The sequence below is a fragment of the Fusarium verticillioides genome, chromosome 5, assembly GCF_000149555.1.
Source record: "Fusarium verticillioides 7600 chromosome 5, whole genome shotgun sequence".
In the NCBI taxonomy this organism is placed as follows: Eukaryota; Fungi; Ascomycota; class Sordariomycetes; order Hypocreales; family Nectriaceae; genus Fusarium; species Fusarium verticillioides.
In genome coordinates this window covers 2492841-2507347 of record NC_031679.1, presented here as the reverse complement: position 1 = coordinate 2507347, position 14507 = coordinate 2492841, and the positions used below count along the sequence as shown (strand labels likewise).

At 49.1% G+C, this 14507-nt stretch overlaps 5 protein-coding genes across 8 annotated transcripts; 2 read left to right on the top strand and 3 right to left on the bottom strand.

Annotated features, from left to right (window-relative positions):
- The first annotated feature begins 1487 nt into the window (after positions 1 to 1487).
- FVEG_02611 (isocitrate lyase) lies at positions 1488 to 4000 on the top strand. The gene is made up of 5 exons (XM_018889982.1): positions 1488 to 2046; positions 2113 to 2268; positions 2325 to 2667; positions 2766 to 3318; positions 3378 to 4000. Exons 1-5 carry the CDS (start codon positions 1816 to 1818, stop codon positions 3733 to 3735), a joined length of 1641 nt encoding a protein of 546 aa, XP_018746227.1. The 5' UTR covers positions 1488 to 1815; the 3' UTR covers positions 3736 to 4000.
- On the bottom strand, positions 3820 to 7702 carry FVEG_02612 (CAMK/CAMKL/AMPK protein kinase). 3 transcript variants are annotated; one of them, XM_018889984.1, is made up of 5 exons: positions 7148 to 7702; positions 6468 to 7079; positions 5567 to 6402; positions 4873 to 5511; positions 3820 to 4820 (listed from the first exon to the last, which is right to left on the bottom strand). In XM_018889984.1, exons 2-5 carry the CDS (start codon positions 6851 to 6853, stop codon positions 4552 to 4554), a joined length of 2130 nt encoding a protein of 709 aa, XP_018746229.1. In that variant the 5' UTR covers positions 6854 to 7079; positions 7148 to 7702; the 3' UTR covers positions 3820 to 4551. The 3 variants fall into 3 exon arrangements, with proteins under 3 accessions (XP_018746229.1, XP_018746228.1, XP_018746230.1); XM_018889983.1 differs by having other exon boundaries at positions 6468 to 7702; XM_018889985.1 differs by having other exon boundaries at positions 4873 to 5499; positions 6468 to 7702.
- An 80-nt stretch (positions 7703 to 7782) lies between these two features.
- On the bottom strand, positions 7783 to 9070 carry FVEG_02613 (hypothetical protein). 2 transcript variants are annotated; one of them, XM_018889986.1, is made up of 3 exons: positions 8916 to 9070; positions 8323 to 8858; positions 7783 to 8268 (listed from the first exon to the last, which is right to left on the bottom strand). In XM_018889986.1, the coding sequence occupies exons 1-3, from the start codon at positions 9000 to 9002 to the stop codon at positions 8187 to 8189; spliced, it is 705 nt and encodes a 234-aa protein (XP_018746231.1). In that variant the 5' UTR covers positions 9003 to 9070; the 3' UTR covers positions 7783 to 8186. The 2 variants fall into 2 exon arrangements, with proteins under 2 accessions (XP_018746231.1, XP_018746232.1); XM_018889987.1 differs by having other exon boundaries at positions 7783 to 8858.
- FVEG_02614 (DNA polymerase epsilon subunit 2) lies at positions 7934 to 11982 on the top strand. The gene is made up of 2 exons (XM_018889988.1): positions 7934 to 10073; positions 10131 to 11982. The coding sequence occupies exons 1-2, from the start codon at positions 9385 to 9387 to the stop codon at positions 11770 to 11772; spliced, it is 2331 nt and encodes a 776-aa protein (XP_018746233.1). The 5' UTR covers positions 7934 to 9384; the 3' UTR covers positions 11773 to 11982.
- FVEG_02615 (hypothetical protein) lies at positions 11926 to 14507 on the bottom strand. The gene is made up of 2 exons (XM_018889989.1): positions 12665 to 14507; positions 11926 to 12615 (listed from the first exon to the last, which is right to left on the bottom strand). The coding sequence occupies exons 1-2, from the start codon at positions 14472 to 14474 to the stop codon at positions 12089 to 12091; spliced, it is 2337 nt and encodes a 778-aa protein (XP_018746234.1). The 5' UTR covers positions 14475 to 14507; the 3' UTR covers positions 11926 to 12088.

Sequence of the window (14507 nt, the reverse complement as noted above, 5' to 3'; positions counted from 1 at the left end):
ATTGACTACCTAGAAGAGTATGCTGGCTGGGTTATTTGTTTCAGGATGTAGCTCCTATTGACTTTTTCTTCTTCTTCTTTTATTTACCTTTCTGTTTGTATTTGCTAATGAATGCTGAAGACATATTACTTACTCCCTGCGGTTAGGTACTAAGTTATCTTGCAGAATATACATACGCCAGGATGGAATAAGAGAGGGAGGGATTGATTGTAGTGATGCTGCAAAATGCGGTCATTTGAAACTTGGCGATTAAGGTTTAGTTAGTGGGATAATAATGAGCAAAACCCCAGGTGAGCCAAGGTGAGGAGGAATAAGTAACTTCCCCAGATTTTACTGTGAGTGATGCTTTTGCAAGGATGGGACTAGGTAGAGACCAAGTCCCGCGTCTTGAATTTGGGACAGGTACAACAGGCCGTAACTTACGGCTTTCGGCTTTCGGCCTCCTTGACCTGTGTGAGGGATTCCGGATGCTGAATGTCGAGCCTTTGAGCCGAACATGAAGTACTGTACGCAAATTTATTAAGGATACGGAAAATAAGCAAAGACGTCATGATACCAAGGCCGGGTCCAGGTATGTACATACATGGATCCATGGATACAGAACTGTGCTGGGTTCTTCAGGGCCGCATGCACTCCCATGCATGGCCAGTCTAGCCAGTTTACCAGTTACCCATCATGATCACACTGCAAGTCTTGATTTGACGGGCTTCAATTTCCGTTTACAGAACAAAACGAACCTCTAGAATCGATGCTTCTTTTGGCTGTTGTAACTTGTAGGTCACCTTTTGAGGCGTTCGGTGACTGTCCGGAGGTACGTACCCTCTGACCTCCAAGCACTCTCGCCTTTTACTGGGGTTCGATTGCGGCTCGTGACGGCAGATAGGAGAGGCTGATCTGACAAGCATCGATTAGGTAGACTAACTATGGCCGAGGTGAAAACGCGCCTGGCTTGTGCTCGGTGGAAAGCCGAGCTAGAGTAGAAATTCAATCGCAGATGTTTAGATATGGTCTTGATTTCAGAGCCCCAGCCTGATTAATATGAGAGAGGAAAGAGAGAGAGAGAGAGAGAGACAGACATTCTCAAGTCATGACGATATGATTGGCATGGTCAATAGGAACTGATGTAATGTTTCTCTATCGATTTCAAGAACCTATTCAAGAATCAGCATATCTTTGCTCGATAGAAGGAATAGTACCTACTGTACTTACCCAAGTAGAATAGAATGACCCTCGTGACTCAAAAAAATGAAAGGCCGAAGCGCAGTTCTTTCTCTCCAACCTAACGCCTCATCAACAGCGGGTCCGCCAAGTTCTGGGCCCCCTTCGCTAGGAGCAGCTCTCACTCCCCTAGCTTCGTTCATCAATCATCATCACCTACCAATTGCATCAAAGATTTGACTCCAAGTCGCTACATCAACACCGGCGTGCTAAACCATTTCTCCACCAAAAAGTTCAGAAACGCTTGCGCCGGGTGCGGAGAGACAGCGAGACAATGACAATGGGGCATATCCCATATCCCATCCATCCATGGGGAACGGGTCTTTGGAATATCGGGGGACGGGAGACCCAACAGTGAGTGACTCAAGAGTAAGGTATCTCTAATTCCCGGCCGAAAATATACTTATTATATGGTCTGCCCTCTTCCTCCCCCTTCTTCCAATTCCTCAATCTACTCATCATTGTTCTCGTCTTTCCAACTTCACTCTACTACTTAGTGCTGTGCCATCTAAGTTAGTTACCTGCTTCCTGAGACCTCCCATTGTTTAGCACTCTCCCCCAAAAGGTTCCATACCTCTCACTCACACATCGATCGCAATGGCGTCACAAAATATGGCAAACCCTTCTGTCAACCCTGATATCGAAGACGAGCTCTTCCAGAAGGAGGTTGAGGCTGTCAAGGCTTGGTGGTCCGACTCAAGATGGCGACACACAAAGCGCCCTTTCACTGCTGAGCAGATTGTCTCCAAACGCGGATATCTCCCTGTCGATTACGCCAGTAATGCCCAGGCGAAGAAGTTGTGGAAGATCCTTGAGCACCGTTTCGAGGTGAGTCTCTCCAATGATGAAGACATGTTACATCATAAAGCGAGATACTGACGATTTCCCTCGCAGACTCGAGATGCCAGCTACACCTACGGCTGCTTAGAACCTACAATGGTTACTCAGATGGCCAAGTACCTCGACACCGTCTATGTTTCTGGCTGGCAATCGTCATCGACTGCCTCTGCCTCTGATGAACCTGGTCCCGACCTGGCTGACTATCCTTACGTGAGTTTGGAGGACATGAAGCATGTCTATATAAGCATTGTCTAACGCAGACTTAGACCACTGTTCCCAACAAGGTCGGCCATCTCTTCATGGCCCAACTTTTCCATGACCGCAAGCAGCGCCAAGAGCGCCTCAGCGTCCCCAAGGCGCAACGTGTCAACCTCTTGAACATTGACTATCTTCGCCCCATTGTCGCTGACGCTGATACTGGTCATGGTGGTCTCACCGCTGTCATGAAGCTCACCAAGCTCTTCATTGAGAAGGGCGCAGCTGGAATTCACATTGAGGATCAAGCCCCCGGCACAAAGAAGTGCGGCCACATGGCAGGCAAGGTTCTTGTCCCCATTCAGGAGCACATCAACCGCCTTGTTGCTATTCGCGCACAGGCTGACATTATGGGTGGGTTTTGACTTCCCCAGACTTCCCCAATCATCACATGCTGCTGTTGCTGGTGGTAGTGGTACCAAAACTCCAAGAACACAACTGACATGTGAAAGGCTCCGATCTCCTCGCTATTGCACGCACCGACGCCGAGGCCGCAACTCTACTCTCCACCAATATCGACCCCCGCGACCATGCCTTCATCCTCGGCTCTACAAACCCTACTCTCAAGCCTCTCAACGACCTCATGATCGCCGCTGAGGGTGCTGGCAAGAGTGGCGTTGAGCTGCAGCGCATTGAAGATGAGTGGCTTGCCAAGGCCAACCTCAGCCGCTTCGACGACGCTGTGACTGCTGCCATTGATGCAGGCTCTTCTACTGACAAGGCCAGCCTCAAGCGAGACTATCTTTCCAAAGCAAAAGGCAAGAGTAACCTCGAGGCGAGGGCCATCGCTCGCCAGGTCCTTGGCCATGACATCTTTTTCGACTGGGATGCCCCCCGTACTCGCGAGGGTTACTTCCGTCTCAAGGGTGGTTGCGACTGCGCTGTGAACCGAGCTATTGCTTATGCCCCTTATTGCGACGCTATTTGGATGGAGTCTAAGCTGCCCGACTATGCTCAGGCTAAGGAGTTTGCCGAAGGTGTCCACGCCGTCTGGCCCGAGAAGAAGTAAGTCTCTACCAACCTACTAAAACTCCAGAATTTCACATTGACACTGGCATAACTAGGCTCGCCTATAACCTTTCTCCATCATTCAACTGGAAAACTGCCATGCCTCGTGACGAGCAGGAAACTTACATCCGCCGTCTGGCTAAGCTTGGCTACTGCTGGCAGTTCATCACGCTTGCAGGCCTGCACACAACAGCCCTGATCAGCGACCAGTTCGCCAAGGCATATAGCACTGTCGGTATGCGCGCTTACGGCGAGCTCGTTCAAGAACCTGAAATGGAGCAAAAAGTCGATGTTGTTAAGCACCAGAAGTGGAGTGGCGCAACCTACGTTGATGAATTACAAAAGATGGTTACAGGTGGCATCAGCTCCACGGCTGCTATGGGCGCCGGTGTGACTGAGGAACAGTTCAAATAAATCACCGCTGGCGAGGGTGATGTGGACAGCAATTGAGGACATGAATGAATAAAGATCAACATGGGTTGAGAAATGACCGAAGGTTGTTGTCGGGGCGCAAAAAAAGAAGAGCGCCAAGTTCTTTGTCTTTGGGGCATTTTGATATCACACTACTGTTTTCCGATTTTTAATCGCTATATTACTTTGCATACGGCAAGCATCTGCCTTGATATATACTACCAGTTATGAAGCAACAAAACATCATGAAAAGTTTTCAAGACCGTGATCATGCTCTACACAATGATTATAAGCAACTATATGCACATCATTACACATGTTTGTTTGTGTTTGGTTCATCTACAGTACATCCTGTTGTGCAGCATAGACATCCTGCGCCTGACCAACAATTCAGCCGGAACTATGAAAAGGAAGAGAAAACATTGAATGCGGGATGGCGGACTGGTTGGTCCAAAATCGTATCAGCGTAATGTATCTATGTAGCCCAAACATGAAAGTTAAAACAATAACACGCTCGTTATCAAGCTGGAATGGAAAATTAGAAGCCGAGCAATGAGACTCATACTCTTGGTTGCCGTCTGATGTCCATGGTGTTACATCACCAACATGTCCATTAGATTCGTTTCGTTTGGTACAGTAATGACTGCAAATCTGCTGGAACCCAGGCAGTAGATCACTTGCTATTTCATGAATTCGAATGTGTGTATTCATATAACCGTCTGGCAGGGTAAGAAGCAGAGCTAGTATGCTCGCAGCCAAACGTATCGTGCCCATTGATGTCAGTTTGGAATGTCAGTACCTCTTTCAAAACGACGTTTCTCAATCAGCCTCGGCCAGTTGCATGATCAATTTGGCGGCCATGTCCAGGAAGGGAAAGGGACTGGTGACATCTTTCTCCTCGAGCAGTCGGCCATGGGCTGTCTCGTATCCAGAGCACTTGAAGTCGACCAAGTACACACCATGTTCCATTTCGTAAATTTGTATGTCCATATGTAGCGCAACGAAAGGCTCTTTGGGGTGATGTTGACCCTCTGGTGTGCTCGGCGAGCTGGGAGTGCCAGGAACGCTGGCCGCCTTCTTCTTGATGGCTGGAAGGATGTCAGTTCTGATAATTCAGGGACAAGAGATCTGGGAACCAACCAGAAGTATCCCAGCGCACATTGATGTGCCAAGGATCTGCGGGAAGATTGTAACGTTTCTTAGGATCGATACTTGAACTTGAGCCCCGGTCATTATCGTGGGAATCCGCAAAGCTACCTTCACCAGAAGCTTCAGCTCGCTCCTCTGCAGTTCTTGTTTCATAATCTTCATCAGGGATGTATGTCGCGCCCAATTTATGAAGTGCCTTGTGGATGCACAGAAGGGCTTCCCATGGCGAATTACGTGATCGGATGCCGAACTGCCAACGGACTGGCTTATTCTTTTTAGGGGGGTTAATAGGGGTCATCCCTTGAGGCCTTGTGTTGGCTTCGTCCATTCGCAATTGGCTTCTCGAATGGGGCCGTAAACGGCGCGCCGTCTCTTCCTTTTCAGCATCTGTCCTGTTGCTGGGGGGTTCATCGTTGATGAGCACTTTAGGTGGTGAGTTTTCGACGCTACCAGCCTTCTCCCGCTCCATATAGTCCTTGTGGTAAGCTGGTAAACTTGAAGGCAAGATACCGACCTTACTAACGTATGGGCGAGGGGTGGTGGTAGCTTGAGAAGTCGTTGAGCGGGCAGAAGACATGCTTAGCATGGGGCTTGATCCCTCGGGCTCTGCTAGAAGGGCTTCAGGATTATCTAAATCAGTTTCAATACGTCGAGAGATTAGTGACGAAAAGAGAGAGGAACTCACGGTTCACTTGCATCATCTTGTTTTCCCTTACAATCATGTAGGCGTCCTTGATTGCCGACGGTTCGGCAGCCTGCAGCGCCTCCTCTACATCACTCTTACCATAACCCATAGTCTTACTGATCTTTTCAGTGACCTCATTATGCAATCTCTCTTGAACCTTTTCTGAAGCATTAGGCGCGATGTCGTTCTTCCTAATGGCTTTGTTTGGATCAACACCAGTGTTGAAGAATTCTTCAACGGGAAGTTGAAGGTAAGCGGGCAGATCGGTGGTGAACCAGGGATCGGCTCGGATATCCTCAATTGTAGCACGATGCACGGGGTTCACCACCAGCATCTTCTTGATGAGGTTTGCAGCGCCAGTAGGCATCCATTGCGGTATGCTGTATGTGCCCTTTGCAATCTTGGCAAACAAACTGGGAATGTGTTCATCGTCGAAGGGAAGTCGACCAACCAAAAGAACATAAAGAATAACACCGCAGCTCCACACATCGACTTCGGGACCAGCATACAACTTGCCACCAATGACTTCAGGAGCAGCATAATTGGGACTGCCACAGCTGGTCTTGAGAAAGTTACCGTCGGTCATAATATTGCTTAGGCCGAAATCGGCGATTTTGACGTTGAGGTTTTCGTCGAGTAGCAAATTCTCGGGCTTTAAGTCACGGTGAACAATTTTGTGTCGATGACAATATTCGACGGCACAAAGCATCTGCTGAAAGAAACGGCGAGCCTCAGGTTCCTTCATGCGGCCATGCTGAACAATGTAGTCGAAGAGCTCGCCGCCAGCATATTCGAGGACCATGATTATTTCATTGGGTGTCTTGATAACGGTGAATCTAGAAGATTGTTGTCAGTTACAGGGACACCACTGCATTTAACCAACGTTTGGCGCGCAACGTACAGTTTGATGATATGAGGATGGCGTAGGAGTTGTAAGTATTCAATCTCACGCTCAACACGCCCAGCCATATCACGGCTGATAAGCTTCTTTCTGGCGATGATTTTGAGGGCAACCTGCTGGCCGGTTCCATTGTGAATAGCGAGCTTGACCTTTCCAAAGGAGCCTTCGCCTAGAGTTCGCAGGACCTTGTAGGCGCCGATGCGCTGTTCTGTCTTGATCCTCTCCTTGAGCGGCGCATCAGCGGGGCGGGAACCGGGTGCAGGGGCATCATTAGAAGCGTGCTGCTGCTGTGACTGTTGCTGCTGCTGCTGCTGTTGAGGGCGACGAACGTGGGAGGAGGATAGGGAAATGGTAAGCTCCTCGTCCTCGAAACCTCGGGGAGCCATGGCGATGCGATGCCCTGACCCAAGGTCAAGGCGGGCCAGGTCGAAAAGTGATCGGTCGGCGGGGTTTTCGGAGCTGCAGAGCTTTTGGTTCGGCTGTCAGGAACTGGGTGCGACTGCAGGGATAGTGGTATTGACGAAGCGAGCGCGGGGTGGTTTGATGTGAAAGAGAAGAGCGGGTGGAAATGAAGCGGCGAAATGGAGGAGGTAGGTGACGGGTTAGGTTATTCTAATCGCGTATCGTGATGTTGTGTTAGGTATTCGTTAGTGGTGTCGAAGTTGCAGAGCTCGACTGACCGGGCTGGGCTGGGGTAGATTCCATGCCTTAAGGTAGGTAGTCGTCACTAGGTGTTGTGGAGGGGTCAGGTCAGTGGAACCACCTCAGACATGGGCTACTAAGTTAATGACTCTGTTATTATCAACGCTTTATAATAACAATGGTGATTTGGTAAGGTATGGATAGGATTGGGTGTTAATAGTTGTCATAAGAACACGTAGCAGAATAGATAGATCTTGATTATTTCACTTGGAGTTTATTATATATCTATTCCTCGCTTTATGCTTTACCAGAGGACTGAAGGGAGGTACCTTTCTCCCCATTTGTTACATCCATTCCTGTTGTCTGACCTGTCACCCAGAGAACAGTTGACAAAACTATTGGTGTCTTGCTGGTGCGTAGTCGTGTCAATCAGCCCATAGCCATTACCTACTACCTAAGTAGTCTTCACTGTCCTACAGGTTGCCGAGGTCAGAAATGTTAGTACTCATACAAGCCCTGAGTTATATGTATTCATATCTGTAACAATATCCTAGTTCATAAGATATAATATATACAAATCAAAATAAGAAACATGAAGCAGTAAATAGAAGTAGCTAAAGGCCAAGCTTTGCATGCCTATTTTAACCCTGGCAACCTGGACCAACAACAACTAACACTCACTTAATATGCTCATGGCGTTGAAATTCCCAACAAATCAATTCTCAAAACTCTACCGACCGACATAGACTTACGAGTTGTCGAATAAGAATCTGTTTCTATAACCAAAAACATCCGATGTTGAACCACAACATCGTGCGTAATTAAGTATTTATTGACCCATTCGAGTTACCAGCCAACAGTCCTCCATGCAAACTTGTCATGCATTGGGCCGTGTCTGCATATGCAAGCATGGTTTTGGTCTCAAGAGCCGTTACATCTGACAAACGCCACACTCATCTCTACTTACAGCCATGATACATAGGCCGTTCTCTTCCGGTTTTCAGAACTCCTGATCGCAATTGTCTCCCTCAGTCGAATTTTCTTTGTTCAACAAGGCTATGAATATTCTTGTTTCCACTAACTTGTTGAATTTTGTTTGGCTTCTTCTTGTTTTAGTCTCTCTACCAACTTTGTTTGTAAGAATGGGCTAAGTCCCAGGCTTGGAAACTTGTTAGCGACTTGACGTGCCTGTATTCGTGTCTTCTAGACTTACATTCCCTCGTTCGTCAGAATACGGTACGTTCCACTTGGCTGTACCTTGCCGATGATGGTACCATTGCCGTCCACTTCAACGCTTCCCAGGATATCCTCAGGCCATGCAATGCGTCCAAAGTCGGGGGGATTCCTTCGGTCGCTGAGGTGCACATATCCTCCTCTTCCACCACCACCAGCTCCTCCCTGAGCACTGGCACCTCCTGCACTGTCGCCTCCAGCTCCCCCTCCAGATCTCTGCTTGCGAGATCCGCCTCTATTGGGTCGTTTTTGTGAGAAAAAGGCACCGCCTGAGCCTAGATTGAAGCCTCCCGGACTGGCAAATGCGCGTGCTTGATTCACAAGATCCTCGTCTTGGTGGCCGTACTCGGTTATCACCTCGTTGAGAATCTTAACGAAGGCCTTATTCTCAGTGAAGGACTGAGGAGTGGGAGGGAGTTCGCTAGTAGTCCCAATTGCTAGGCGCTCATCCGGCGGTTCTTTCTCGAGATAGCTCAAGTAGTTTGTGAAAGGAGATTTGGGATTCTTCACAACTTTCTACAGCATGGTCAGCGTGTTGTTGAAGTGGTACCGGCTTGGGTGTTGAACACAAACAATTTTAGGGTTGCTAGAAAGACTAGATATGGCTCTAATAGGTACAGCCATATGCCGAGCAGTATATCGAAATGATGACACTATCATTTTGGTGGTATTTTGGAATTCAAATCGATTTTACTACTGTGTCCGGTGCAATGAAGCTATCATTGCGTTGACTCGACCTTGATCGAGAATGAGGTCATTCGCAGGACCCTAGTGAAACGCGATATATGCCTATGGAGGGTATATGTATCAAACGAGTCAATTAAACGCGTCAACGCGGTCAGTGCGAACCCTTCAAGACGACCTGCGCAACGAGGCACAATGTACTGAGGTAGATACCTTAGTAGGCAAATCAACCAGAGTACCATATACGAAATTCAATTAGCAAGCAACGTTGATTTCATATACAGAAAGTTGAATCCTTTTTCATTTTCATTTTCTTTCTCTTTCCTTTCTCTGCGATGCCAAGCTAGCGGTACAGATCATGGATAAAACACCAGCTCCTATATTCCGAAAACAACGAGGGGCGGTCCCTCCGTCGTCTGCGATACCGTCTTCATCTCCCGCCTTCGGTACCCCAATCCATCCACTGAAGCCATTCGCCGTCAATGCCCCCAAGGCTGCAATATTACCGATCATACTCCCTCCTCCGACACTTCGACCGCTCGCTTTCCGTACATTTACGAAAAAACATTCTTTGACCTTGACATCCTCTGCACTTCAAGAACTAGCTTCCTTCATTGGAAGGCATTGTGGTTCAGGATGGCGTGAAGAAGGTTTGGCCGAACGGGTTCTGGAAGAGGTTGCCAGAAGCTGGAAAAACCGCAATGGGGGCGTCATTGTCGAGGGCTCGAGTAAAGAGCTCCAGGAAATCCTCAAAACCCTTGAGGGTAACATGAGTGGCGGCAGAATCACTGGCCCAGCAAGAGGACTGCCACGTGGGGATAGTATGCTTGATCTCAAAGACAACGAGACCTTGAACACACGGTTAGGACTAAGGCCGGCAGAAATCAGGAGAGAGGATAGCAACACAAGCTTTGGCATGTCGGGACTTGGTGTGGACGAGGAGCAAGACGAAAGCGAGACGAACGATCCTCGGGCATGGCTCAAAGTCATAAACGCATATGACCAACCCAGATTCATATACAACGTTGGCAAAAAGCACTTTGAAAAGTCAGTATAGTCGGCCTATTCGGTGGATCAACTGAATTTGCGACTAACATTTCCCAGGGATACTGCAACGCCTTCATTACTACCACCGGCATCACACAAAACGACGGTTTTCCGAAATCGATACAATGTAATTCACCAGCGTCTTCTCCGAAACGAAACCTTCCAGTCCTCCGCAGTCTCCTCCTCTCGAAGACAAAGCCTCAGTCGTTCCCTATCCAACCAGCATTCACTTAAACTCACCCCAGTCGCGAACCTCCTTGGTCGCCATGGCAGCAGCCATATGCTACTAGGGCTCCTGGTTCTCCTTCCTACCGGCGATCTTGCCATCAGCGACCTGACTGGTACTATTGCTTTGGACTTATCCCAGGCGGTAGCTATCCCGGATGATTCAGCATGGTTTTGTCCCGGCATGATCGTGCTGGTTGACGGTGTCTATGAAGAAGAAGACGAATCCGTGGGCACGGGTCTGAGCGGCAGTAGCGGCGTTGGAGGTACACTGGGCGGCCGTTTCCAAGGCTTCTTTATAGGTCAGCCCCCATGTGAACGTCGTCAAGCGACTCTGGGCATCAGCGGACCCGACGGGGGTCAGGAACAGACCATAGGAGGAGGCTTTGGCTGGATCGATTTCCTGGGTGTAGGCAGCGAGCGTGCCGTGGGTACCAAGATGCGCAGGCTCGAAAGGCGCCTTCTACGCAGCGGAGCAGAGGATGATAGTGCACCATCACGTGGGCGTGTCGTTGTTATTGGCGAGCTGAACCTCGATCAACCACGAACTCTCCAAGCATTACGCAAGATCCTCTCAGGATATGCCTCAGAACCTGAAGGTTCAACGCCTCTAACATTCGTGCTGATGGGTAACTTCACTCAGTACGCTGTTTTGGCACGGGGAGGCAGTGGCGGAAGTATCGAATACAAAGAATACTTTGATGCCCTGGCTTCAACCCTGGGAGACTTTCCAACCCTGCTCCAATCGTCCACCTTCGTCTTTGTTCCCGGAGACAATGACGCCTGGGTCTCGTCCTTTACAGCTGGCGCATCTGTTCCTTTGCCTCGGAAGCAAGTGCCAGACATGTTCACGTCGAGAATACGTCGAGCCTTTGCGACAGCCAATGCGGAGGCGGGAGGGAAGTCAAATGGCACTGCCGTATGGACCTCGAACCCGAGCCGAATCAGTTTATTCGGCCCCAACCACGAACTTGTCTTCTTTAGAGATGATGTATCTGCTCGTTTGCGTCGAGCCTCTGTCCGTTTAAAACCCAAGACCAAGGATGCCAGTGGAGAACAGGCCCCAGGTTCAAGCGCTGCCCCTCCCGAAGATGTTCAGCCGATGGATATCGATTCTGCTCATCATGATGATCCTACCGCTGCTGCTACCGCCTCGCCCGTCACACCTCTTATTCCTCACGACGTTCATGCAGCCCAGAAACTTGTCAAGACTATTCTTGATCAAGGCTACCTCGCACCATTCCGCCAGTCTATTCGCCCCGTTCACTGGGACTACTCCTCAGCATTGCATCTGTACCCACTACCCACAGCCATGGTCTTGCTCGACACAACAGCCCCGCCGTTTTGCGTCACATACGAGGGGTGTCATGTAATGAACCCAGGCAGTGTGCTCGTAGCAGGACGCAAGGGAATCGCTCGATGGGTCGAGTATGATGTCGGTCGCTTGGGCAGGTTAAGGGAATGTACAGTTTAGATTAGACGTCCAGATCTAAATATTATTTAGTTGCTGCTATCGATAATTCATGGCGTCAGGGGATTAAGGGGCATACAGGGTAATGATGGGTGTGACGGACAACCCAGACGAACATTGGTAGCTTTCGATAATCACAAAGAGCAGTAATATTTAAACCTCATATCATAAAATGCTAGTTTTTATTTACCTATGCACAAGAATACACAGGGCACTGAAAACGTACCAACTCACCACGCGATGAACATAGAAGTCTGGTATCATGAATAGCTAAGTATGCAAAGGCCCATTTACCTCCTCTTTAACAAGCCTTCCTCCTCTACTGCAGCAGCAGAGCTTCCTCGTGTAGAACTCCATACAGGGCTTCAATCTCGGCCCTCACCTTGTTTAATTCAGCTGCCACTTGTAGCGTAACGAGTGTGTATGCGTACAGCAAAGCATAATCACTCTCTTGAACAACCAGAGGGGGCTCGTTGCCCAAAAGATCCGTACTCATGTGCTCCTTGCGGAATTGGTAGATTTTCCCCAAGAGTCGATCCTTGTTGTTCTCAACCGTAGGGATGGCATCGGTCAAGGGGTATTCTAGCATAAGGCACGAAGCGATAACTTGAAAGACGTGACATATGCGCTGACAAAGGAGAGCTCTCTCAGTGCTTGTGTACTCTAACAATGCCCGCTCGCCTTCTGTTAATTGATTGCGTTTTGATGTGATGAGACGCATCGCATAGAAACCATTAAGCATGTTTTTGGTGGAACGCATAATGCGCCCATATGCTGCGTCTGGGAATGGACCGCGAAGCTCAAATTCAGACTTCGCAGCCGTTCGCAGGCTCGCAAGTTTAAAGGCTGTCATAGAGTTAGCGTGACGAAGAATGACGTAGCAGTGAGTGCCTACCATATCGTTGAAGAGCCGCCTGTTCGCCCTCACGCATGTAGTCAAGCGTGTTATTATGTGTGCTATCCTTAGTGAGCGACACAGTAAGAGGGCCACGCTTCCATATGAGACCCATCTGGAGATACAAGACAGAAAGTCCTTCGCGGAACTTCTTTCGACCAGAAATCGGCCAGAGGACTCGGCAAACAACAATACCCCATAGGATGCCTAGAGTGACCGCAACAACTCGATGCCAGGCAATGTCCAAAATCAGGGGGTTGGACCCTCCCTCGTCATCGTCGTCATCGTCAACATCTTGCGAGATGCTGTAGGCGTAAAGGGTGCTCACGTTGTATGCTAACAAAGCAATTCTACCCAGCGGAGCCTTTTTGATGACCAGAATTACGTAGAAGTTGAACAAAGCTACAAGGCCACCCAAAAACACCAGGGCAATGCCATTACCTTGGCTGACAGTCCAGCACACCACAGCAAAGGCTGCACCAATGAGGGTACCCTTGAATCTGGCCGTTCCAGTCGTATTCGCTGAGCCAGTTGTCATGGCCGCCACGATCATGAAGGAAAGGAGGCCCCATTCACCTCTCCATGTCTGGTAAATAGGTCTTGTGCTTGGTATGAAAGCAAGCATGGCCCAGAGAAGAGCACCAATGCCAACTTTGATACCAAAAAGTATGTCCTCTCTCACAATGAATCGAGAAATCTTGAGCATTTTCTGAGCGACTCTTCTTTTGACTCTGCTGGATTGTGGGGCAGCATCCCAGTTGAAGGTATCTCGGCGTGCGACCATTGTATCTGGAATACCTTTGGGCATTTGAGATTTCCGCAATCTCGGCACAGGTGGTCTTTGTATCAAGCTCTCACGTTCCGGATCTTCAACCCTGTCTTTGTCTGAAGGTCCAGTCCGGCTGAAGTACCTCCAAAATTTGAGCCAACTCCATGAGCGTGGGGCCGTCTCAGTCGTGTACCTGATGTCCTCTAGTACATCCAAATATGCATCAGTCTCTTCAGCTACAGCTTGTAAACTGAAGGAGAAATGCCCACAGGCTGCAGCAACTTCTTCTATATCCGCTTGGATCTTCTCAGATCTAGCACGTCCGATCTGAATGGTACGGTAAAGCTCCTGTAACGACTCCGACCTTGCATTATTGTAAAGATTCAGAGCATCGCGAAGGCTCTCCCTCAATTGTTCGTTCACCGCGATATCTTTGTTCGGATCCTGTCCAAATGCAGGCTCACGCAGGATTTCTGATAGCGTATGAGCCAGCGACTTGATTGACGGGCCAAGCATATTGATGAAGAGGGCAAAGATGTCGGAAGGCTCCTGGAAAGCGGGGGCTGTGTCAAGAGCGGTATCCGATTTGTTTCTCGCCGCCAGCCGTTCTTCCTCGCTCTCTCCAGATTCATCGATGTCAGACAATGTTTGACCTCCACCATCAATATATGCAGAAAGGGCTCGTGTCAAGGTGGATGTTATCCCTGTAGGCTTCGGTGAAGGGAAGGTATCTTCCAGGTTGGGGACCTCCCTGAGTAAAGTGAATTGGTTTTCGAGTGCACTTCGCAGTCCTCCTATGGCTTGGGAGAGTGCCTCGACGGATCTTGAAAGACGTTTATCAAGCGGATAAAAGGTTTCTCGGCCCAGGAAGAAGTACTCGAATTTGGCTTCTCGGAGTGTTGAGTTCATCGTTGTGTATGCGCTGTTGTACCGGGCAGAGACTCGGCCATACTCGCTTGTCCAGAATTCATCTTCTGTTCCACTGAGAAATCCTTTTGTGATGGATGATAATTTGTCGCCCAGAGAGCTGGTGGCGGTCATGATGGACCTACGAAGTACACGCCGCGCCGAGAT

Bases quoted from the DNA above. Each gene is read 5' to 3' on its own strand.
- FVEG_02615 (XM_018889989.1), bottom strand. From the start codon at position 14,474: ATGACCGCCACCAGCTCTCTGGGCGACAAATTATCATCCATCACAAAA. The intron at 12,616-12,664 runs GTAGGCACTCAC...ACTCTATGACAG, and splicing joins GGCGGCTCTTCAACGATATG to CCTTTAAACTTGCGAGCCTG.
- FVEG_02613 (XM_018889986.1), bottom strand. From the start codon at position 9,002: ATGATAGTGTCATCATTTCGATATACTGCTCGGCATATGGCTGTACCT. The intron at 8,859-8,915 runs GTTTGTGTTCAA...ACCATGCTGTAG, and splicing joins TTTCTAGCAACCCTAAAATT to AAAGTTGTGAAGAATCCCAA. The intron at 8,269-8,322 runs GTAAGTCTAGAA...CAAGTTTCCAAG, and splicing joins ATTCTGACGAACGAGGGAAT to CCTGGGACTTAGCCCATTCT.
- FVEG_02612 (XM_018889983.1), bottom strand. From the start codon at position 6,853: ATGGCTCCCCGAGGTTTCGAGGACGAGGAGCTTACCATTTCCCTATCC. The intron at 6,403-6,467 runs GTACGTTGCGCG...ACAATCTTCTAG, and splicing joins CATCCTCATATCATCAAACT to ATTCACCGTTATCAAGACAC. The intron at 4,821-4,872 runs GTTGGTTCCCAG...ACATCCTTCCAG, and splicing joins TGTGCGCTGGGATACTTCTG to CCATCAAGAAGAAGGCGGCC.
- FVEG_02614 (XM_018889988.1), top strand. From the start codon at position 9,385: ATGGATAAAACACCAGCTCCTATATTCCGAAAACAACGAGGGGCGGTC. The intron at 10,074-10,130 runs GTCAGTATAGTC...AACATTTCCCAG, and splicing joins GGCAAAAAGCACTTTGAAAA to GGATACTGCAACGCCTTCAT.
- FVEG_02611 (XM_018889982.1), top strand. From the start codon at position 1,816: ATGGCGTCACAAAATATGGCAAACCCTTCTGTCAACCCTGATATCGAA. The intron at 2,269-2,324 runs GTGAGTTTGGAG...ACGCAGACTTAG, and splicing joins ACCTGGCTGACTATCCTTAC to ACCACTGTTCCCAACAAGGT. The intron at 3,319-3,377 runs GTAAGTCTCTAC...TGGCATAACTAG, and splicing joins GCCGTCTGGCCCGAGAAGAA to GCTCGCCTATAACCTTTCTC.